This window comes from Besnoitia besnoiti, chromosome I (assembly GCF_002563875.1).
Source record: "Besnoitia besnoiti strain Bb-Ger1 chromosome I, whole genome shotgun sequence".
In the NCBI taxonomy this organism is placed as follows: Eukaryota; Apicomplexa; class Conoidasida; order Eucoccidiorida; family Sarcocystidae; genus Besnoitia; species Besnoitia besnoiti.
The window spans coordinates 4,018,647-4,037,429 of record NC_042356.1 but is presented as its reverse complement, the minus strand read 5'-3'; the positions used below and the strand labels follow the sequence as shown (position 1 = coordinate 4,037,429).

At 61.4% G+C, this 18,783-nt stretch overlaps 2 protein-coding genes across 2 annotated transcripts; one reads left to right on the top strand and one right to left on the bottom strand.

Annotated features, from left to right (window-relative positions):
* Positions 1-1,216: 1,216 nt before the first annotated feature.
* BESB_005880 (uncharacterized protein) lies at positions 1,217-9,261 on the top strand (the record flags this gene model as incomplete). Its single annotated transcript, XM_029359343.1, has 5 exons — positions 1,217-2,151; positions 2,724-4,356; positions 4,973-8,199; positions 8,503-8,561; positions 9,062-9,261. 5 exons carry the CDS (start codon positions 1,217-1,219, stop codon positions 9,259-9,261), a joined length of 6,054 nt encoding a protein of 2,017 aa, XP_029222256.1.
* Positions 9,262-14,125: 4,864 nt separating this feature from the next.
* On the bottom strand, positions 14,126-18,671 carry BESB_005870 (uncharacterized protein; the record flags this gene model as incomplete). Its single annotated transcript, XM_029359342.1, has 8 exons — positions 14,126-14,246; positions 14,688-14,755; positions 14,945-15,026; positions 15,236-15,375; positions 15,592-15,666; positions 15,922-15,982; positions 16,332-16,452; positions 16,652-18,671. The coding sequence occupies 8 exons, from the start codon at positions 18,669-18,671 to the stop codon at positions 14,126-14,128; spliced, it is 2,688 nt and encodes an 895-aa protein (XP_029222255.1).
* Positions 18,672-18,783: the final 112 nt, after the last annotated feature.

Sequence of the window (18,783 nt, the reverse complement as noted above, 5' to 3'; positions counted from 1 at the left end):
CAATACAGAACTGGAGTGGCGGCGTCAAGCTTGGAAGGGCCCTAGGGAAAAAGTATCCATGCCTTTCTAAATTTGTAATTTCTTTTCGATATAGGAAGTGCGTAGTTTGGCCGCATGCATGCAACGCGTAGACACTCGAGCGAGCTGCGACGTCGCCTCGCGCTTTTCGCAGAAAAAGCTCGCGGGACAGCAAAGACGGAAAGCGTGGAGAAAGGCCTGCTTGATGCGCAAGGCAGTGACCCGCTCATCTGCAAAGAATCTCCATATACAAATCCTCTTTGCAGCGCGTTTTCCACAACGTGCAGAGAGATTGTGCCGCCGCGGATGCGCATCTGCCCTGCCTGCACACCGGCCGCTATCCACAGAGAGATGTCTTCTCAAAATGTGTGCTTTGAGACGACAGACCAACAGACGGGGTGAAACAGGTCTTCTCACCTCCGACAGTTGAGCACATCCTTGCGTCGGTCTTTTGTCACATTTTTCTCTCTTTCGTGTGCAAACTACGCGCTCTCCAAACTGAGGCTTTGTTGCGGCGGTTGATGAGCCCTTCTTTTGGTCTGTCGCCGCTCCTGGCAGCCACGCAGTAGGCTTTTCTGCCTTCACTACGTGTCGTCTCCGGAGGTCCCGTAAGTTTTGCGCGGCGCCGGTGCGGTCAGCTGCGAGGCTCCGGCTCGAATGGCGGGTTCGCCCCTTTGTAAGTCTCATTTCTCTCCCTCAAAGAAACGAAGAGGCCATTCGATTTGCTCATAGTTTCTGGCGGATTGCGTGCCGCGCAGTTGGCCTTTCTCACCAGACTCGAAAGTGCGCCCCCGCTGCCCCGTCTTTTTCCAGTGTATTGAATGAACAGTTACATATTATATACAAATATATATATGTTTATCTATATATCGTTGTATATGTCTGTTTAAGGTGTTCTATACTGTTTATATCTGTACCAAGCAGCCCCGAAGCCGCCTGCGTTCTTGTAGGGGACAAGCGAAAGTCACGAGCTTGTTGAGCCATATATATATATATTGCTTTGCCTGCTGCGGATCCGTATGCCCATGGCAGGTTGTGGGCGACGAGGCCTGTCTCGTTTCTGTCAGCGGTCTGTGTCTGCACCATTCGACCGCCAATCAACTGCGCTGCAGAGCGTGAAGGCACTGGGAGCGGCGGAGGCAGACCTGACAGGAGAGAAGGGCAGGGAGAGAATGCGATGCGGCCGTGAGTGAGGCACATGCAGTTGAAGGGAGAGGAGATGGAGGGCCGCTGGCGCCCTGTGGCGCGTCTTCTCGCTCTTCTGCTGGCCTGTCTCCTGCTGGCGTCTGTCGCGTTTCTTCCGCGCGTCGTACGAGCGCCGCACCGAGAAGGTCAAGGCGCTTCCTCGTCCCTTCGTTCCTCTTCTCCCTCGTTGTCTTGTATTTCGCTGTTTCCGTCAGCCCCGTCTTTCGCGCTAGCGTCTTCTGCCTCTTCTTCGGCGGCCTCGTGGCCAGCGCCGCTACCTTCTCTGTCGTTCGCCAGAGGCGATCCTGGTGCTGGTTTGGGTGGGGGAAGGGCTGAGCGAGCCGCGTCCTCGTCGCTGTTTTCAGCCTTTCCGGTGTGGTCTGGAAGGTCTCCTTCTGCCTCAGCTTCTGCGGACCTTTCCGCTTCAGCGTCTGTCGAGGGCAATGGAGGCGAGGCGGGGGAGGCGGAGAAGGGACAACTCGCCGAGTCGCCCTCGTGGCTTTCCTCTTTCGCGTTTCTTGGGTTTGAACGCGCGTCTCCTTCCTTGTCGTCTTTCAGCTTCAGCTCGCGGCTGGGTGCGTCTGCGTCTCTGCTCCCGTGTCTCCCCGTCTCTCCCTTTTCATGGCTGACTTGTGCGCTCGCGCCCCCCTGCTGGTGGTCAGGCGCTTTGCGGGTCGTCGGTTGCAGTCTCCACTCCCTCCTCGAGGTCTGCCTTGCCCTCGCGCTTGTCGCCGCACAGGCGTTCTTCTTCCTCTGCACCTCGCTTGGGCGCGGGCTTCTCTCGGCTCTCCTCTGGATGCTCGCCGTCCCTTTCTCGTTGTCCATCAACGGCGTGGCGACTGGCGCTGCCCTCCTGGGGACGGCCGCATGGTGCTATCTCGACCTGACGAACTTGTCGCGAGTGAATCTCTACTTCTGTGGACCATTCATGACGTCCACGCTTCAGCAGTAAGGCGAGACAGGAGAGACGAAAAATTGGAAAACGGCTTTGCCAGTGTGTCTAGTCTCTCTTTAGTCCGGTTGTGGGGTCGCGCCGTCTGAGGAGAAGTCACGCCTGGTGCCTCCGCGCCTGCGAAGATACGCGTTTCACAAAGATAAGTGTGTGTGTGGAACTACGCACATATTGGAAGCGGCCGCGACCCGTGGCGTGATGTCTAGATAAGCTTGCGTCGCCCTATAAACGGAATTGAGTTGGCGGACAGCGCATAACGACTCAGAGATAGGCGTGGCAGGAGGGGCGGGCTGCGTTGCAGCATATGTATACGTGCATAGATAGATAGATAGATATAGGTATAGATATAGATAAAGATGTAGATAGATATAGATACAGATAGAGCGATGTGTCATGGAAGCGTCATGGGAGCGTCTCTGTGTGTGTATAGGTGAGCGGTTCGCACGTGGGAGCTCTTTTGTGTTTGCATCGCTGGTTTGTCTACGTCGTTTTCGCCCTCACGGTCGATCTGTATGTAGAGTCACCGTTCGCTGATTTGCCGCCATGTCATCCTCGATCCGTTCTGCAGGTGCGAGTTCGTTCGTCGCTCGTACCGCCCACCGTTCTACGTCTTCGCCACCGCGCTGCAGCACTTCTTTCTTTTCCTCAGTCTTCAGCCGCGGCAAGCCCCCTCGCGTTCATCTTCTCACAGCGCACTATCCGACGGCGCTCAGGCGCTCTACTGCGGCGCGCTGCATGCTCTCCGCTCGCTTCCGCATCGCCTCGCGTCCTGGCTAGGCGCATGCCTTCGCGGCGTCCTTTCGTCTCTCCGTCGCCGATTGAGCACGGCTCCCCACACAGATGGGTCGCGGAAGACGCCTGCGTCGCCCGCGTCGCCCGCGTTTGGCAGTGCGCTACCCGCCTCGTTCGCCTCACTGTCGGCTGCCGTTTTGTCGCGCTCGCCTCTGTTTCGCGCGCCCGCAGGCGCGTGGCTTTCCGCGCTCGTCGCGGCGCTCGCCTCGCTGTGCAACAGTCTCACCCTTTTTGCGAATCTGCCGCAGCGGCCTGCCCTCGCCGCCCACCGGCAGCTGCTGCAGCACCCGGTTACCGGCGCAATTTCGGCTGTCGACTGGATCTTCTTGCCGACGTTCGCCATGGCCGCCTTTTCTCTGCAGAAACACAAACAAGAAACCCGCGAGCGTGCGCAGCGCCTGCGGACTGTGGCGCGCCCGGCGGGCGAGGCAGCGGCCGCTGGGAGAGGCGCGAGCGACCGCCAAGGGCGAGGAGAGTGCGCCTCAGGCCGGAGCGAGCCTGAAGCAAGGCCAGCGGCGCGAGCCGAGCGAAGACGGCGCACGGGCAGACGCGCGGAAGCCCCACGACGGGTGGAAAGGTGCGCGGCGCCAAGTGACGACGAGCGGCGCGACGGCGGAAAAGAGGCGCTGAACGAAGGGCGAAACGCCGTGCTGCGAGCTGAAGAGGCGCGGGTTTGGCGAAGCACTGACGCAGGACGCGACGACCGTCGCCAGGGCTCGCAGCGAAGGAGGGAGCTGCGAGGAGACGACGACAACGGCAGGCCTCCATGCGACCCTCGTAAAGGGATTCGGCGTGAAGGCTCGGCGTCTGAAGCAGGGCGTTGGAACCCGAGGGAAGACGCTGCAGAAAAAGACGATGAAGGCGAGCGGCGCTTTCCACGAGATCGACGCGGGGGAAAGGCAGATGACATCCCCCCTCACAGCCCGTATCTCCACTTCCGCGGCTTGATTTTCATCGTCGGCGACGAGTTCATGACAGGCTTAGGCGGAGCAAAAACTGCGTTTCTTCCGATCTCAACATCGTCGTCCGATGGCGAGGTCCTGGCGGGCGGCGACGCAGAGCTGCCGTCGGCCTGCTCCATCCAAACCGCCTCGATCGCCGACGCGGCGGCGCGGGCCGGATTCATTTGTTGCGTGCTGAGACTCAGCGCGCACCGCGCCGCCACGGGGGGGTCGCTGCAGGCCTATCTGAGGCAGCGCTCAAAGGGCCGCGAGACGGAGCAAGCACGTGCGCAGCGCCTGCGGAGAGATGGGGCGGCTGCCGAGGCTGGGCGAGCGGTGAATGCAGGGGATGGCGCGCCTGGGCTGCGGGACGAAAGCCAAAGCGAAGACGAAGAGAGGGAGTTGCTGCCGCCGCTATCGATGAGCGGCAGCGGCGGCCTCGCCGAAGATCCCAGCGAGGAGCTGCGAGTAAGCTGCAGTGGAAGCAGAGGCTTACATGCCGTGTCGCGGGACTCCTGGTGTTCTCTGCGGCGGGGTCCATTCGCTGGTTAGGGTTTAGTTCAGGGTTTCTGACAGGGCTCCGATGCGATCTGCCAGAGTCCTACGGCCGTTGCCCATCCCTGTGGAGCGCCGGTGGCGCCGCGTCACCCCAGGAGGCCTTGCGCGGCTCTGCTGCCCATCGAGTTTCGCGGCGTCCAGGCTAGCGAGACAGGCGGCTGGAGGAGGGGGAGCGAGCTGAAGGCATTTTTCTTTGGACTCTCTTTTACCAGCAGGTGCAGATGTGTAGATGCTTTTTTTGAGACCAGACGTAGCAGCAGCTGCATGCAGGGCTGTAGACTTCCGCATCACGCCTCAGCGGGCACATGCAGATTGCGACAAACATGTGCATGCGTTGATAGAGATTCACTTATGGATTTGAAGGGATGTATGTGTGCATATCCGATGTCGGTATCGTGCTCGCCTGTCTTGAAAGAACGGTGGATACCCTGGGCGAGGCGGTGGAGCCGAAGTCGACCTTCAGAAAAGAGGCTCGGCAGTCTGAGTCTCATTGGGCTTCTTGTCATTCTCCTGTGTGTGCGTCCAGCTCGTCATGTCTTACGTCCACTCACTCTGTCCTCATCTGCCTATGGCGGCGATAGGCCTCTCTCACGGCGGCAACACTCTCCTGCGCCTCCTGTCTCCTCTGTCTCCTTCCGACCGTCTCTTCGCCCGTGCTGCGCAGCCCTCGCCGTCAGCCGCGTGCGCCCTCTCGTCTCCTCCGTTCGCGCCTCATGCTTCGCCATTTGATCTGAAGGCCGCCTCTTCTGCCTCCACTGCCTCTACGCCTTCGTCTGCGCGTCACGCGTTGCCGGATAGGGCTCCAGTGGCCGCGGTCGCGCCTCCGGGGGTCGCGCTCCAGCCGACAGTTCTGCCCCCCGCGTGCTGCGGCTGTTGTCGCGGCTTCGGGCCCTTTCCGTGTGCGACGACGGCTCTGGCCTACGAGCAGCGGCGGGCGGAGAGGAGACACGCTCGGCTGCAAAGCGGGGGGGCGGCAGAAAGAGAAAACCACACAGAAAGCGGCAGACACAACGCGGCGCGTCGAGGAGCGGAGAGAGCGCTCGCCGAGAACGCAGGCGACTCTCTGGCGGCGAGAGAAAAAGAAGAGGGGAGGCACGGAGACGCGCGCGTCGCAGCTGCGGATGCCGCATGCAAAGGGACAGCACACGTCAACGAACTGGCTTATGAAAGGAACCCTTTGCGAACCGAGCAGGAGCTTGAGGGGAACTCCTCGAGAGAGAGGCGAGAGTGTGCATGGGGGGACGAACGTCACGGCCAATTTTCCGCGGAGGGAGGGAACGATGTAAGCGACAGAGCGCCACGAAGGTTTCAGGCACTCGCGTCTCCTCGCGGCGCTGATGGCGGCCCTTCCCCCCGCGACGCCGAGGTCAACGCAGAGGCGGAAGGCCGCGCGAGATCCGCAGAAGAGCAGGAAAGAACAGCGAGATGCGGAGAAGCGGCCACAGAGGGGAGACGCTCAGCGGAGTTGGGCGTCGCATACCAAAGCGGCAGTGGACGCGGAATGGCTCCTCTTACACCACCACGCCGGACGGAAGATGCAGCAATTGGCAGCGCCACTGCCTCGCACGCGCGTGGAGGACAAGAAGAAGAAGGCGAAGCGCTTCCCCCGCAGCGCACCCACGGAAAACCAGGCGCAACTGACTGCCAGACGCCAGCAGAGGAGGTTCAGACGGGGGGAGCCGTTGAGGGCGACAGCGGAGAAGGCGGCGTGGATCGTTCAGTCTGCTCGGGAGGCCTTGCTGTGGATGGAAGTCCCGTGCGCGCGGCTTCAGGAGAGGCTGGGGCTCCGCTGGCGGCCAGCAGCGAGGGCGGGGTGGCCTGTACGGAAGAAGATGAGGCAGCAGCGTCTCGGCGGAAAAGGCGCAGTGATCGGCGGGCACAACTGGCTTCGTCATCCTACTTGCGGACGAAACTGCCAGGGGGGCTTCCATTCCCTCACGTCTTCCCGTCCAGCGCCGTCAGCGCGTCCTTCGGCCCCGCGCGAGGGCCCTCGCCTTCTCGCAGCTTCAGCTTGTTCTCTCAAGGCACCGAGTCCTCTGACTCGAGACACCTCAAAGGGCAAACGGAGGCCACGGCGGGCGCCTCCGCCGTGGTTGGTCAGCAGAAGTCTCTTTCATCTTCTTCGCTGGCGTCGTCGCTACAAGTCGCCTCCACAGGTGCTGCCGCGCTGAGCTATTTGGGCGGGCTGTGGAGTCGCGCCTCGGCCGCCCGCAAGCGGAAGAGGCCTTTCACGGCGTCTGCTGGCGACGCCGCGCTCTCGTCTGCTTCGCGGGATGCATCCGAGGCACCAGACACACGCCCCGAGCAGTTCGCAGCCCCGGCTTTCGCCTCAGCAGCTTCGTCTGTGTTGCCGTTGTTGCCCTTTGGTTCAGGCCCGTCCTCGGGCGCGCTCCCTGCCGGCCTCCCGCAGGCGCCGAGCGCGCCCGCGGAGGCGCATGCGCTGTCGGCACAGAGTGTCTCTGTTCAGCCGCACGTGGGCCTTCAGGGCGGCCCCGGCCGAGACGCAGCTGGCCTTCAGGGGCTTCACTCTTGGGCTCTGCAGCCTGATCCAGGAGTCTCTATCGCGTCGATTCTGAGCGCAGTCGTCTGCGTAGGGCCTCTCCTGGACATGCATCAGAGCAGCGAGCGGCGCAACGCGTCGTTCGCCGGCCTCTTTGACAGGCTATGCCTCGAGGCGTTGGCTACCGACGGCCTCGTGTCGTGGCTGCACGGTCTCGCTAGCTGCCTAGCGGCTGCGTTCGCCAGCCCAGCAGGCGCGAAAGAACAAAAGCGAACAACAGCTTCGAGGGTCAACAGGCAGGAAGGTGAGGACGCGTCTCCCCGGAACTTTCGAGGTTGTTATGGCTCCGAGAGTGGAGAGGAAGCGGGACATAGCGGCACACCCCCTCCGGTGGCGCAGTCTGCCAACTCCCCGACGCGCAGACTGATGTCCCTTCCGCCTTCGTTCCCCTCGCATTTCTGCTGCCCTTGTGCCTTGCAGCGATGGCTCGCTGCGTACGCGGAGGCCCTGTTTTTCGAAGGGGCGCCGCACCCCCCTTCTTGGGAGGCGCCTGACCATCGAGGGCCTGGAGCCTTGGGCTCCTCAGCAGACGGCGACGCTGTTTATGATGCGGCCGCATGGCCTTGCAGGGTGAAGAAACGGCAGCCCCTCCTCGCGTGCCGAAGCAGTTACGAGGTGGATTGCTGGCTGGCTCAAAACGCTCTCCGCCTGGAAAAGGTGCAGCTACTCTCGCCGTGCGACCGCGGCCCCGCGGACGCGGCCGCTCCGCGCCGTCCGGTGCCCCCTGCGCCGGTCTCCGGCGCACAGGCGCGCGGCGGCTGGGTCGTCCCCTCTCGAGGCGCGATTGAGCCTGCAGGCTCTTCTACCTGCGGGAGGGAGAGCCTCCCGAGCCGCTCAGCCTGCGCGAGCCCGGCGCATGCGGAGTGCGCCAGTCGGTTGGGAAGAGACGAAGATGCCAGAGAGAGCGAGAGCGGGAGCGAGTCGCACTCCTGTTCAGTTTCGGCGGTCAGTGAGGAGGAGACGCACGTCGAGCACTCGAGACCGTGGTGGAAAGGCGAGGACGCTCCGCACACGCGTCCGGCGGTCTACTGGAGGTTGACGCCGAGATATCCAGGAGGTGTCTCCGAGTTCTACGACGACTTCTCGGCCGCCGCTGCGAGGCTCGACAAACTTCCCGTTCCCGCGCTCATTTTCATGGCGATGGATGACCCTATTAGCGACTTCAAAGCCGTGGATCTGTTCGCCTGCTGCCGGTGAGTGCGGGGCGCAGCGGCAGGTCCCCAACCGCGGAAGTCCGCCGCCGGGGAATAGCTACGCCAGCACAGCGGGCGAGTTCACTCACTGGCGGGCTGAGCGGTGGGTACACGGCGCGAGTCCGAGCCTGGGAGCAGGCCCCAAGACAGATGCGACTCCCACCTTCCCCCCCCCCCCCCCCCCCCCCCCCCCCCCCCCCCCCCCCCCCCCCCCCCCCCTTCCCCTACAGCCCCCCGCTTCGGTCTTCACGTGACGCTTTCGTTCGATATCTTTGCCCTCCTGTGCCTCGTTTGTCTCCGCAGGAACGCAAACGTCGCCTTCGCGGTCACCCAGACCGGCTCTCACTGCACTCATCTCGCAGGTCAGCGGAGGGCGCGCGGGGTTCGTCGTCTGGGGCCCCCCGCGGATGATCACACCGAGAACCAGAAAAGTGGAGAGGCGGCCTGAGTGGGTACACGCGTGCTGCATACCTGTTCTCATTCTCCGGCCGTGTGCGTGTGTAAGCCCATCAAAGCCGCATGGTGTTAACAGCTGCGAAGCATGATCTAAGGCCATGTAGACAATGACCTTCTGTGCAGTAGATCGTGCATAGGTGCACTGGTGTATCTGCACAGGAATGCCCTCCTCTTATATGTGTGCGGAGTAGCATGCATCTCTGTCGTATACATGCGCGCAGAGATGGATGGATGGCACTCTGTATGTACTTGTGTAACTCTGTGTATGACTGACTGTATTTGTATATGTATGTATATATATAGGGAGGCAAGCGTGAGCCTGTAGACCGGAGTCGGGCGCTGGTGACTTGTCCCGTGTTCGCACGTGGGCTGCATCTGCGAGTCTCTTTTCCTGCGGTGTTCTCAGGGTCAAAGCCGCGGGTTTTCTTCGCGCGGGCAGCCGTTGAGTTCCTCACGAAGGCGCTGACGAGTTGTACCTGGCCGCTGCCGCGGGGGTCGCCGACGGCGAAAAGCGACGGCAGGGGAAAAGGCCTCGTTCCGCGCACGCCCAGGGGTGGTGCAGGCCTCGGCGGAGAGGACACGTCGCCGCAGCGCTGCAAGTGGTGACGATTAAAGAAGGCGGAGCCCACGCGACGCGGCTCCGCCAGCCACAGAGCAGTGGGCACCACCCCGCGGGGTGACGACGGCTGGGGGAGAGTGTGGCCTTCAGGCGACCGGGTGACAGGCAAAATGGTGTCGAAAAGTCCCGTGGTCAACACGAGCTAGGTGGGAGCGTGCAGTTCGTATCGAGTCTCACCCAGGGACTTTGCAGCAGGAAGGAGGCCGACAGCAACAGAAGCCGCAGTTCTGTATGCATGCAGAGTGCGTAGGACGTCGGTTTGGCAAGGCTTTACAGCTGCGACAATTACGTATATTATTTGAGCTCTTCGCATGGGCCAGACGCACTCGTCACACTGTAAAACCGTGCCTGGTCGCTGACTCTCGCTCCCTGCTGGGCTCTCTTTCTTTCTCTTTCTCTGTGGCACGGCAACCAGCCCAGAACTGCCCTGAGAAATGTGTATCCGCCACAGTAAAGGCGGCCAGTGGTACCGCCGTCGTCCTTCTCGTGTGTTCCTGCGTAGTCTTCTGAATACCTAGCGAGCTAGAATGCGACTCTGCCGATGTGCCTGGAAAGGTGTCCATGTCCCCGCGCGGGCGGGGCGCCCCTAAGATCAGGGGGCTGCTGCTGGCGAACGACCTGTGGAGCTGCCAGTGGGCAGGTCGCCTGAATAGTGTAGCTTGCATGTGCTACCACCGATCCCTTGCTTCGCTCCCCCCCCCCCCCCCCCCCCCCCCGCTGCCGCACTTCGTATCGAACCTAGAAGTTTGTATCTGAACTGCACAGTCGGGGCCCCTCTTCTGCTGACGCATAGCGAGCATTTGCGTGGACGCGTAGATGACTTGTTTTTGTGGAGCAACACAGCGAGATGAAACGCCCTGCGGGGGGGCGGTGTCTCTCGGTGCCGAGGGACTCGAAGCCGCTCGGGCTCTCAGGGAGTCGCGGCGCCAGTTGTCTGGCAGAGAGTGTTCAACGCCGGGCCTCTTAACTGGGAGAACGAGCGTTGATGACACTGAAGGGTGAGGAAAGACACAGTCACGATGCAACAGACGTGCACTTCCTTATCCTTCTAGCACGAGCGGACGGGACAACAGCCTTCGAGGCCCGCCGACCGCGTTTCCATGCTCTGCGTGGCCATCACGGGCACCCTACATATGCGAGAACAAAGTCGGCAGGCCGGTCATCCTTCTACCCTCCTGCCTTTGTTGAACCATCTCCCTAAAAATGAAAAAAAAAACGGTGTCGTGCCCGCAACTAGACAAAGACGTGCGGGCCAGAGAACCACAGCGTTGGCGTGAAACACCACACATGGGAACAAAAATACGAAATACGTAGGTCGGCACTGTCCTGTCTCCCGAGCAGACACGAAAAACAACAATCCAGGCTCCACAACCCTCGGCGCAAAGTCTGGTGCTGCCCTATTCTTTCTGTAAAGGGGTTGAGGTAACGTCCCTCAGCCTGCCTAGCCGCAAAATACACACAAAAAGAAAAAGCCCATATCTCGCGTCTACCACCCTAAAGCTTTGCCTGGCAGCCAGAAAGGATCGGCGCGTGTTGAACAGGCAGCACAACGTCTGTTTGTTTGTTCCCGGTGACACATCATCCGGCAGTCTCCCCAGTCCTCCGCGGCTTCCCCACCCCCCACTCCGGCCTTTTCCGTCACGCGGTTCCATACAGTCGAGGCGTATGTCGGCCGCAGCGTCGCCGGGCAGCGCCCGCGAGTTTGCCGCAGTTTCAAGCCCGTAGTAATCAGAGGCGAACTCCTCACCTCATCCATGTATAGACTTGGAAATGACTCCTTTCCGTCCTTCCCCGACTTCTTACCCACACCGCTTTCCCTGTCTTCGTTTCAGTTCACACACACTCGCGAATTCACGGGTTCGGGGGGCTCGCCTCGTCGTAGACTCACACGAAACACCTGTACACGGAATAGACGTCATGACTCGACTACTTGCGAGTGCGCCGACATCCACACACACTCGCAAAGACAGCGCGACACGCAAAGAAGTCCCAAGAAGAAAAAAAAAGAGACTGCGCATCGGCAGCCTCGAGATGAAACGACCTCGTGGGTTCTCCGAGGCAACAAAAAACCTCTCGCTTCTAGGCCAACGAGCCGAGCCGCCCCGAGCGCGCGGCGCGCTAGCAGCCGCTGCGCCGAGGCTCCCCGCCAGTCGTTGGCCAGCAGCAGCGAAGATAAAAAAAGGCTGCCCCTGGATATCCATGAGCGATGCACGTTTTGTGTGGGCACATACACAGCAGGGGTCCACTAAACTCATGCGCGGGTAACTGGGCGACACTGCACTACACAGCAAATGTATGTATATGCATCCATAGATTCTATACACAGCACGGCGCTGGACGTGGAACAAACACAACACGAAAGGGGGCTTTCTTGACAAACGGAAACAAAACGTAATGCCAAAACAGAAACGACGCACAGGGACGAGTGATGTATGCAACAATCGCATTATCAGACGCACAGCAACCCGCTGACAAATCGGTCTGGACCGAAAATACTCACAAAAGGAACACAAGGCGAATGCGCGCCGAGACGGCCCGCACCGCTTCTCCTCTGCACACTGCAGAGGCACGAGGCGAAGGATCTACAGGGAAGGAGAGCGGAGTCATCTCCCTGAGGAAAATCGCGGAAGCGCAGAGACTCCGCTACGCAACTGTCCCCAAACGACGCCCGCAGGGCGCCTGCCTTGAGGCGCGAACGCGCCCGCCCGAGGTAGTGCGCATCCTCTTCTCACGCATCTGTACAGGAACCATTCTACAAATGTGCACATGCGCGCGCCGACACGCAGGGGCCGGCGAGGGGATGGGCGATGCATGCAGAACAAGCGAGCGTGTGCATGGACCGCACATGTAGACGCCCCGAAGAAATAGGATGAGCGGCAACCGCAAATGCGTGTGAAAAATATACATGCAGATACGCACAAAGACACAAGAACGACTCGGTCGTGCTGGCGCACAGCCTGGCGCACACCACCGGAGTCAGGAACCGGCCGCGGCCGCCGCGGCAGAAGGCCGCCACCACATACCCCGTATCCGTCGCTCAGCGCACGAAGAGGGGCTCTGTCCCTCTCGGCGCCTAGTCGCCTCCCCGACGCAGGCGTCGCTCCCTTCACCCTGTGCGGCCTGCGTTCTGTCTTTCCGATGCGCGCCCACGTCTATTCAGGGGCTCGCCTCCTCGGGTGCGTCCGCGCGCACGGTGTGGATGGAGAGCGTCGTGCGCGAGGAACCCGCTCGGCTTCCTCGGGGAAGATACAGAAAAGAGATTCGAAGGGCAGCCTCCGTCTGCTGCGCGCCACGCGACCACTGCGCGACGCCGCAGCTCCGCGGCGGCCTCTCTCGTCTCGCAGGCAGGCACACGCGATTTCTCAGTCTCCGCTCTCTGAAGCGACTCAGCGGGTGACCCAGTCGCGACACAACCCGCTAGCGCGGGCCGCGACGCGCAAAAAATGAGGCGTGGAGACGAAAGGACCAAGATGCAGATGACAGGCTCGAGGGCGCGAATTTCTCCCTTCGCGCCTCGCGAACGAAACCAACAGTCCGGTGCAATGGAAAAAAAGAAATGAAGTCGCTTGGCTTTCCTCAGTGAGCACCGGAGCGCACACCCCCACCCAGCGAAAAGAGAAGAATTCTCTTGCGAAAAAATGCTGCAATAAAAAGGGGTGATGCACAGGAAGGGGTTTGGGAAGGGAAGAGGTGGAGCCGTCCCCCCTTGTGGGGCGGACGAAGCTAAAAATAAAACCTAACTTGCCAGAGATCCACGCGAAGCCTCTGCATCGGAACTATGGAAGCACCGCATCGTCGCAGCTTCACCGGGGCGACGGCGATGGCGAAAAAACGCACAGCCCCTCACCGGCTCTCCGGACGAGGCTGCAGCCTCCTGCCGGGGTCCAACACTGTCGCAGAAACGCAAACCTATGCGTGGGTTGACGGCCGGGGAGAATCGTCGCGGCTTCTCGCAGCGGCTTAAAAAGAAGAAATCACTCTATATCTCCCACGTGTGACGCGCAGGCGAGAGGTGACGCTGCATGCGCCATAAGTCAGACCTGCGTGGAAGCTCTTCGTCGCGCATCGACTGCGTACGCCCGATGTGCTCAGCGGTCACCGTATCGGCGACGGGAAGCAAAGAGATACCCGCGGGTCTCGGCTGCACGTTTCATCCTCGTCTTTCGCTTTCCTTCTGCGCCTCAGTCTTCTGAGGCCAACCCCCTCCTCGCGCCCTCATGTGTTTTCTCAGTTCTGCGCCGCCGAAATGCGCTGGCGGCTTTCCTTCGTCCGTCTCGACGTCCGAAGTTGCGACCTCTAGTCGGGAGGTTTTCGTGTCCCTGTTGTTCGAGGTGCGTGCCGCACACTCAGGCTTGATCCAGTCGTTGGCAGGCCTCATCCACTCGGCCTGGAGCGAAGACGCCTAATACCGCGTCCTCAGTTTTCTTGTGCGCCGTGAAGCGTCTCTCCGCCCGCTGGGTTGAGGGTTTAGGGTTTAGGGTCGGAACCGGCCCGTTACGGGCTTCTTCAGGGCCGCGCCACGCCGCAGCTCCGAAACCTCACATCTTTCCATCCCATCCAGGCCGGGAGCCACCAGATTTGCGCGAAAATCGCGCTTCCCTTAGAAAGTCGCCGGCGCGCAGACGCCGTTGCCTGCCGCAAGAAGTCCCTCCTCTCCCACCCCCCTTCTGGGGAGCAGGAGAAAGCACCTCCGGGTGGCGGAGGCAGCGCGTCGTTTCCGCCTCCCCCGACAGACACGTGGGGAGGCGATTTTGGCGAGGATGGACATCACACAGCGTCGAGGCGAAGAGCCCTGCGGAATCGTAGCCCGCAGGGGAAAGGACAACCCCGTCGCCGCAGCAACCCCGCAGGTCACTGCGACGCGCCCTTTGAGAAATCAAAGAACTGCGACGCCAGCGCAGTCTCCTCTAGACACACCCGCTCCACTGCCTCCTCGTCTTCTTCCTCGGCCTCGTTAAAATCATCGAAGTAGCTGCACACACAAGCAGAACTCGCGGGAACGAACACGCTCACCCACCGGAAGATAACTCTTACCCAAGTCCTCATATCTGCCGGCCCGATCTTCCAACCAAACTCACGCAGGCAACCCGGCATATATGTATGCGTATGTATATATATATATATATACTTATATATGCGTGAGTTAGTGTCTGTGTGAATAAATGCAGAGTGGCAAGGGCATACGTGAATGGGGTACGGACTTGAGCGTGAGGCAGTAAGGACACTCCGCAGCCGTACGCGAGCACCGCGCGGGCGTATCTGTCGAGTCGCCCCCGGGGCGCGATACAGTTGACGCCGAGTGAATGTGACACGCTTGTTGCTGAGTGTGTATCGTGGCCAACTCGCGCTGGAACAGGGAAGGCCCCGCTGGGCTGCCACAGCCTCTCTGATGGATCGTGCGAGTTCGACTTACTGAGACACCATCCACGAAATCTTGTCGTCTACAGCTGCGTCGTGCAAGAACTGCGCACTCTCGATTTTCTGAAAAAGAAAAAACACCGGGATGACGCGCTCGCTTCAACGTACGGCGTGCTAGCCGCCCTAAGCCAGATCGCGAAGCGCATAGACCCGAAAACCGGCACTTTCATAGCTGCATCTTGCGGGCGGGGCGGAGGCCTGGCGAGTCGAGACAAGCCTCAAACGCAGCGTGCTGGGCGCGAGCCGACGTACCGCAATGCCGTCGCGGCGATAGACTTCCACCCGGCCTCCGGGCTGTGCTTCGAGGACGCCATTAAGGAAATCCAGCGCAATCCTGAGCACAGGAACAAAACAACCACGCGCAGAGGAACTTGGCGTTGCATTGTAATCCGCACTACTCCATCTGCCCTTTCTCGAAATCGACCAGGAGGAGGGGGGGAGGGGGTGGGGGGCTTAGTGGAGGTGAGGGACGGGGGCCGGGTGAGGTCTGCGCGCCCGTCGTCGCACACCCGTATCTAGGAAAGCTTGCTCCATGCCACTTACAAGACAGATGCGCGATCGTATTTGTTCTGTTCAAGGATGTCGAGCATGCCCTGGACGACGGATGGTTCCACGCGGACAACCTCGTCGAGGTGCTTCTTGCCGTGATTCAACGCCATGTGCAGCAGAGACACCGCTGCTTCCTGATAAGCAATCCATAAAACAAACCGAAAAAAAAGTGTGTGCGCAACTTGCGGGGAAAAAAAGGAGAAGGAACCAGGCATGTGCAGCAGAGAAGGCGCACGCGGAAGACAAGAAAAAGAAAACTGAAAGTCCCAACCCCCCCCCCCCCCCGAGGGAGCGGACCCACAGGCGCGCATTGGCCCTCGAGAGAGGCGGCGGCAGTGAGGTCAGCTTACCCTTCGAATGTCGAACGGCTCCGAGGAGTGGAGGATCGCAGCCACGGCGGGGGCCAGGGGAACGACATACGCCGTCTGAAACCAAAACACGCACACGCACCAACGGCTGCCGCTCCAGTGTTCGCTGGCTCACTCTGCAGATTGCAGGTGAACGAGGTCCCGTCCGCTGAAAGCCATTCGCTGCGACCGCATCGCGCACTCGCGCCCGCTGGGTTGCAGACACGGCGCGTCCGCAGAGGGCGATGTCACTGGTTAGAGTAGACTCTCTTGAGCTAATTTCTCTTCCCTAGGCGCAGTGCGCCCGAACTCCTGATCTCTTTAAGGACTCACATGCGGGGGGAGACCGGCCGCCAAGTTCGCGACGAGCGACAGCGTGGCGCATAGGACGCCTCTGCAGGGAACCGCAGGCACGAGCGCATGCGTTGAACTCTGGTTTTCCCAGGCAGGCTCCGTGGCCGCGACCACTCTGAAACTCGTGTCTAGTAGCTAGCGCTGACATGCAAATGACCCCGTTCCTCTGTTGCAAACTCCTCCATATCGCCTGCTCATTTTCGCTGGGAAGAATGGCTCCGGCACAGCGCGTCCCACAACACGCCTGCCTCCACCGAGGCCAGAAGCGCTAGCGAAGCGCGCACTTTTCAAGCGCTGGCGTTTGAAGCCCATAAACATCAGCGTCTAAGGACAACGGGAACAAGTAAATGGCTCCCTGCGGCGGACGCTTGCTCCAAAACAAAGCGTACCTGTGGACTGTGCCTTGCTGCGCGAAGCACGAAGAAACGAGGTCCCGGAACGCGTCGCCGCCAGCCGTGACGAGTGTGTCAGCCCAAGAGGTGCGCACGCGGATGCTGGAGCAAAGCAGCGCTGCAAAACAACACACAGGGATATCGAAAAAAAGTGCATCTCCCATTGAAAACACACGCCTCCCGCTACAGCTATCCTCTCCGTCGCCCTGCCAGCACACTCATTGCTGCTTCGCGTTTCGTCAATGCTTCAACAATGGGACTGCGTATTCGAGGGGCGCAGGGCTCCTTCTGACACTTCGCCTTGCTGTCTTCCTTACCGAGGATTTTGAGAGCGGGGACCAGAATGTCTGATGCGTTTTCGTTCACTCTGTTAAGCCTGTCCCGTTCGCTGTCGCCTAAGCCGCCTTGCCACTCCGCACTGGCGGTTTCCGCGCCCCCCGAGCCCGGCTCGCCAGTTGGCTTCGGCGGCGCTCCCATGCTGTCTGTCGGTGTGGCGCCGAATGAGAATCCGGCGCTTGGCCCGGTTGCCATCGCAGCTCTCCGCGTTTCTCTTCGTGTTTCCGCCCCCTGGAAGGCCTCAAACACGAGGCGAAGGAGCAGCGGCACCAGTTCGGGAACGCGCTCGAGCGTCTTGGCTGTCTTCTCTTCCGCTGCAGCCGCGCCCTCCCATCCGGGGCCTAGACGGCCACCGGGTCCCTCGGCGCCGCCCTGCGCCAGGGCCTGCGGAGGAATCGGCGGATGGCCACAGAAGATCGCTTCGAGAAAGAGGAGGAGACACCAGAGGCCCTCCGCGACGGCTCCGCGGCGATCATCATTCGCAGGCAGGCGCATGGCGGCGTGTTGCTGCTCAACTTCGAGATGCAGCAATGCGCAGAGAACTTGCACTCCGCCGGGGTGGACGTCGCCGCCGTCAGACGCGCCTGTTTCCGGCAGAGTGCAGCCCAGCATGGCCGCCAGAGCTGCGGGGCCGAAGAGAGGGGGTCGCAGAAGATTCGCCAGCAACCAGCCCCCCGTGCGGAGGCGGAGAGCAGGCGCACAGCCCGAGGCGCGGGCCGCTTCCGCGGCGCCAAAGGGGGCCGTGGGCGCAGACGCCTCGGGACTCGCCGCGGGGATCGCAGCGAGCTCCAAGAGCGCATCGTGCATCGTCTGAAGAGCCAGCGAGGCGCCCCCGAGCTCGAGAACGCCGCCCTGATAATCTGCGGCGATGTTGGCCAGCGCGTAGACCACTTCCTGCTGAACGCGGCGCATCAGCAAACGTAGCGTCGTCGTGCCCGGCTGGCCCGCCGGCGTCGCGCCTGAAGCTCTGTGAGCGAGAGTCAGCGTCCGGAAGACCGAGAAAAGTAGCGGCAGCCAGCACTGAACAGCTCCCTCGGGCAGCGGCTGCGCCGCCGCCGCAGCAGCGATGCATCCGCACGCGTGCTGAAGAAGCCGCAGCGCGAATTCCCGCTGACACGCCGAGATGGCATCTGCGCCCGGCGATTCAAAGCCTGACCCCGCCTGGAGAGCTGGCGGGACAATGTCGCACATCGGTTGAACCAGAGACTCTACTGGCATGGGAGTCGCGCGGGTCTCGGGCGCGCTGCTCAAATCCAAGCCGGCAGTCATACCCTGAGAAGGCGCAGATGGCGAACTGGAGGAGGAGGCCGAGGAAGGCGTTCCTGCGGGAGTCGACAACGGACTTCCGGACAGGAGGCTCGGGAAGCAGGCAATCAGTTCGTGGAGAAGCTTCACGAGGCGCAGAGCTTCCTCGTGAGCCGGCCCGGGTCCTGCGCCTTCCGCCCCCACAGCGAGAAAAGGCGGAAGAGGGAACAGCGCCACGAGTCGCTGCACAATCGGCGCGAGAGACTCGGGAAGCGGCGGAGCCTCGGGAGGCACGAACTGTCGCCTGCGAGACGCGACAGCCTTATCCCGGTCTGAGCGGCGCAGGCGCAGAAGAGCAGCATGCCGAGACGTTTGCTGGATGGAGGAGGCTGTCGGCCGGGAGCTCTTGATGCCTGCATGGTAGCAATGTCCGGAGGTCGAAGAGCCGAGCTGCTGCGGTGCCGGCAGTCGCGAGGAAGATGCAGACGCACTCACGCCAGCGCTCCTGCCTGGGAGTGTGCCCGCGCCGCCGGTCGCTGCGTTGCATTGTTGGTATCCAAAGGGAGAAGAAACGCCGCCAGGGGGCCCCCCAGGGGGAGGACTGGTGGACGGCCCCCCACTAAATGCCGACAAGGGAGCGGAAGAGGACACATTGGATCCGACGACCGAGCCCGCCGTCGCCGAAGACTCTGTCGCGCCTGTGTGTTCAGGAGCGCCATTGGAGGACGAGGGATCGCGAGCCGGCTGCGGCTCCATCAGCGAGGTGGGCGTGAAAGGGAAATCCACGAGGCAATCAAATACCAAAGCTCGGAAATTCCTAATTGCGCAGCGCAACCGATCGGGTCATTCTGGAAACCACAGACCCGCT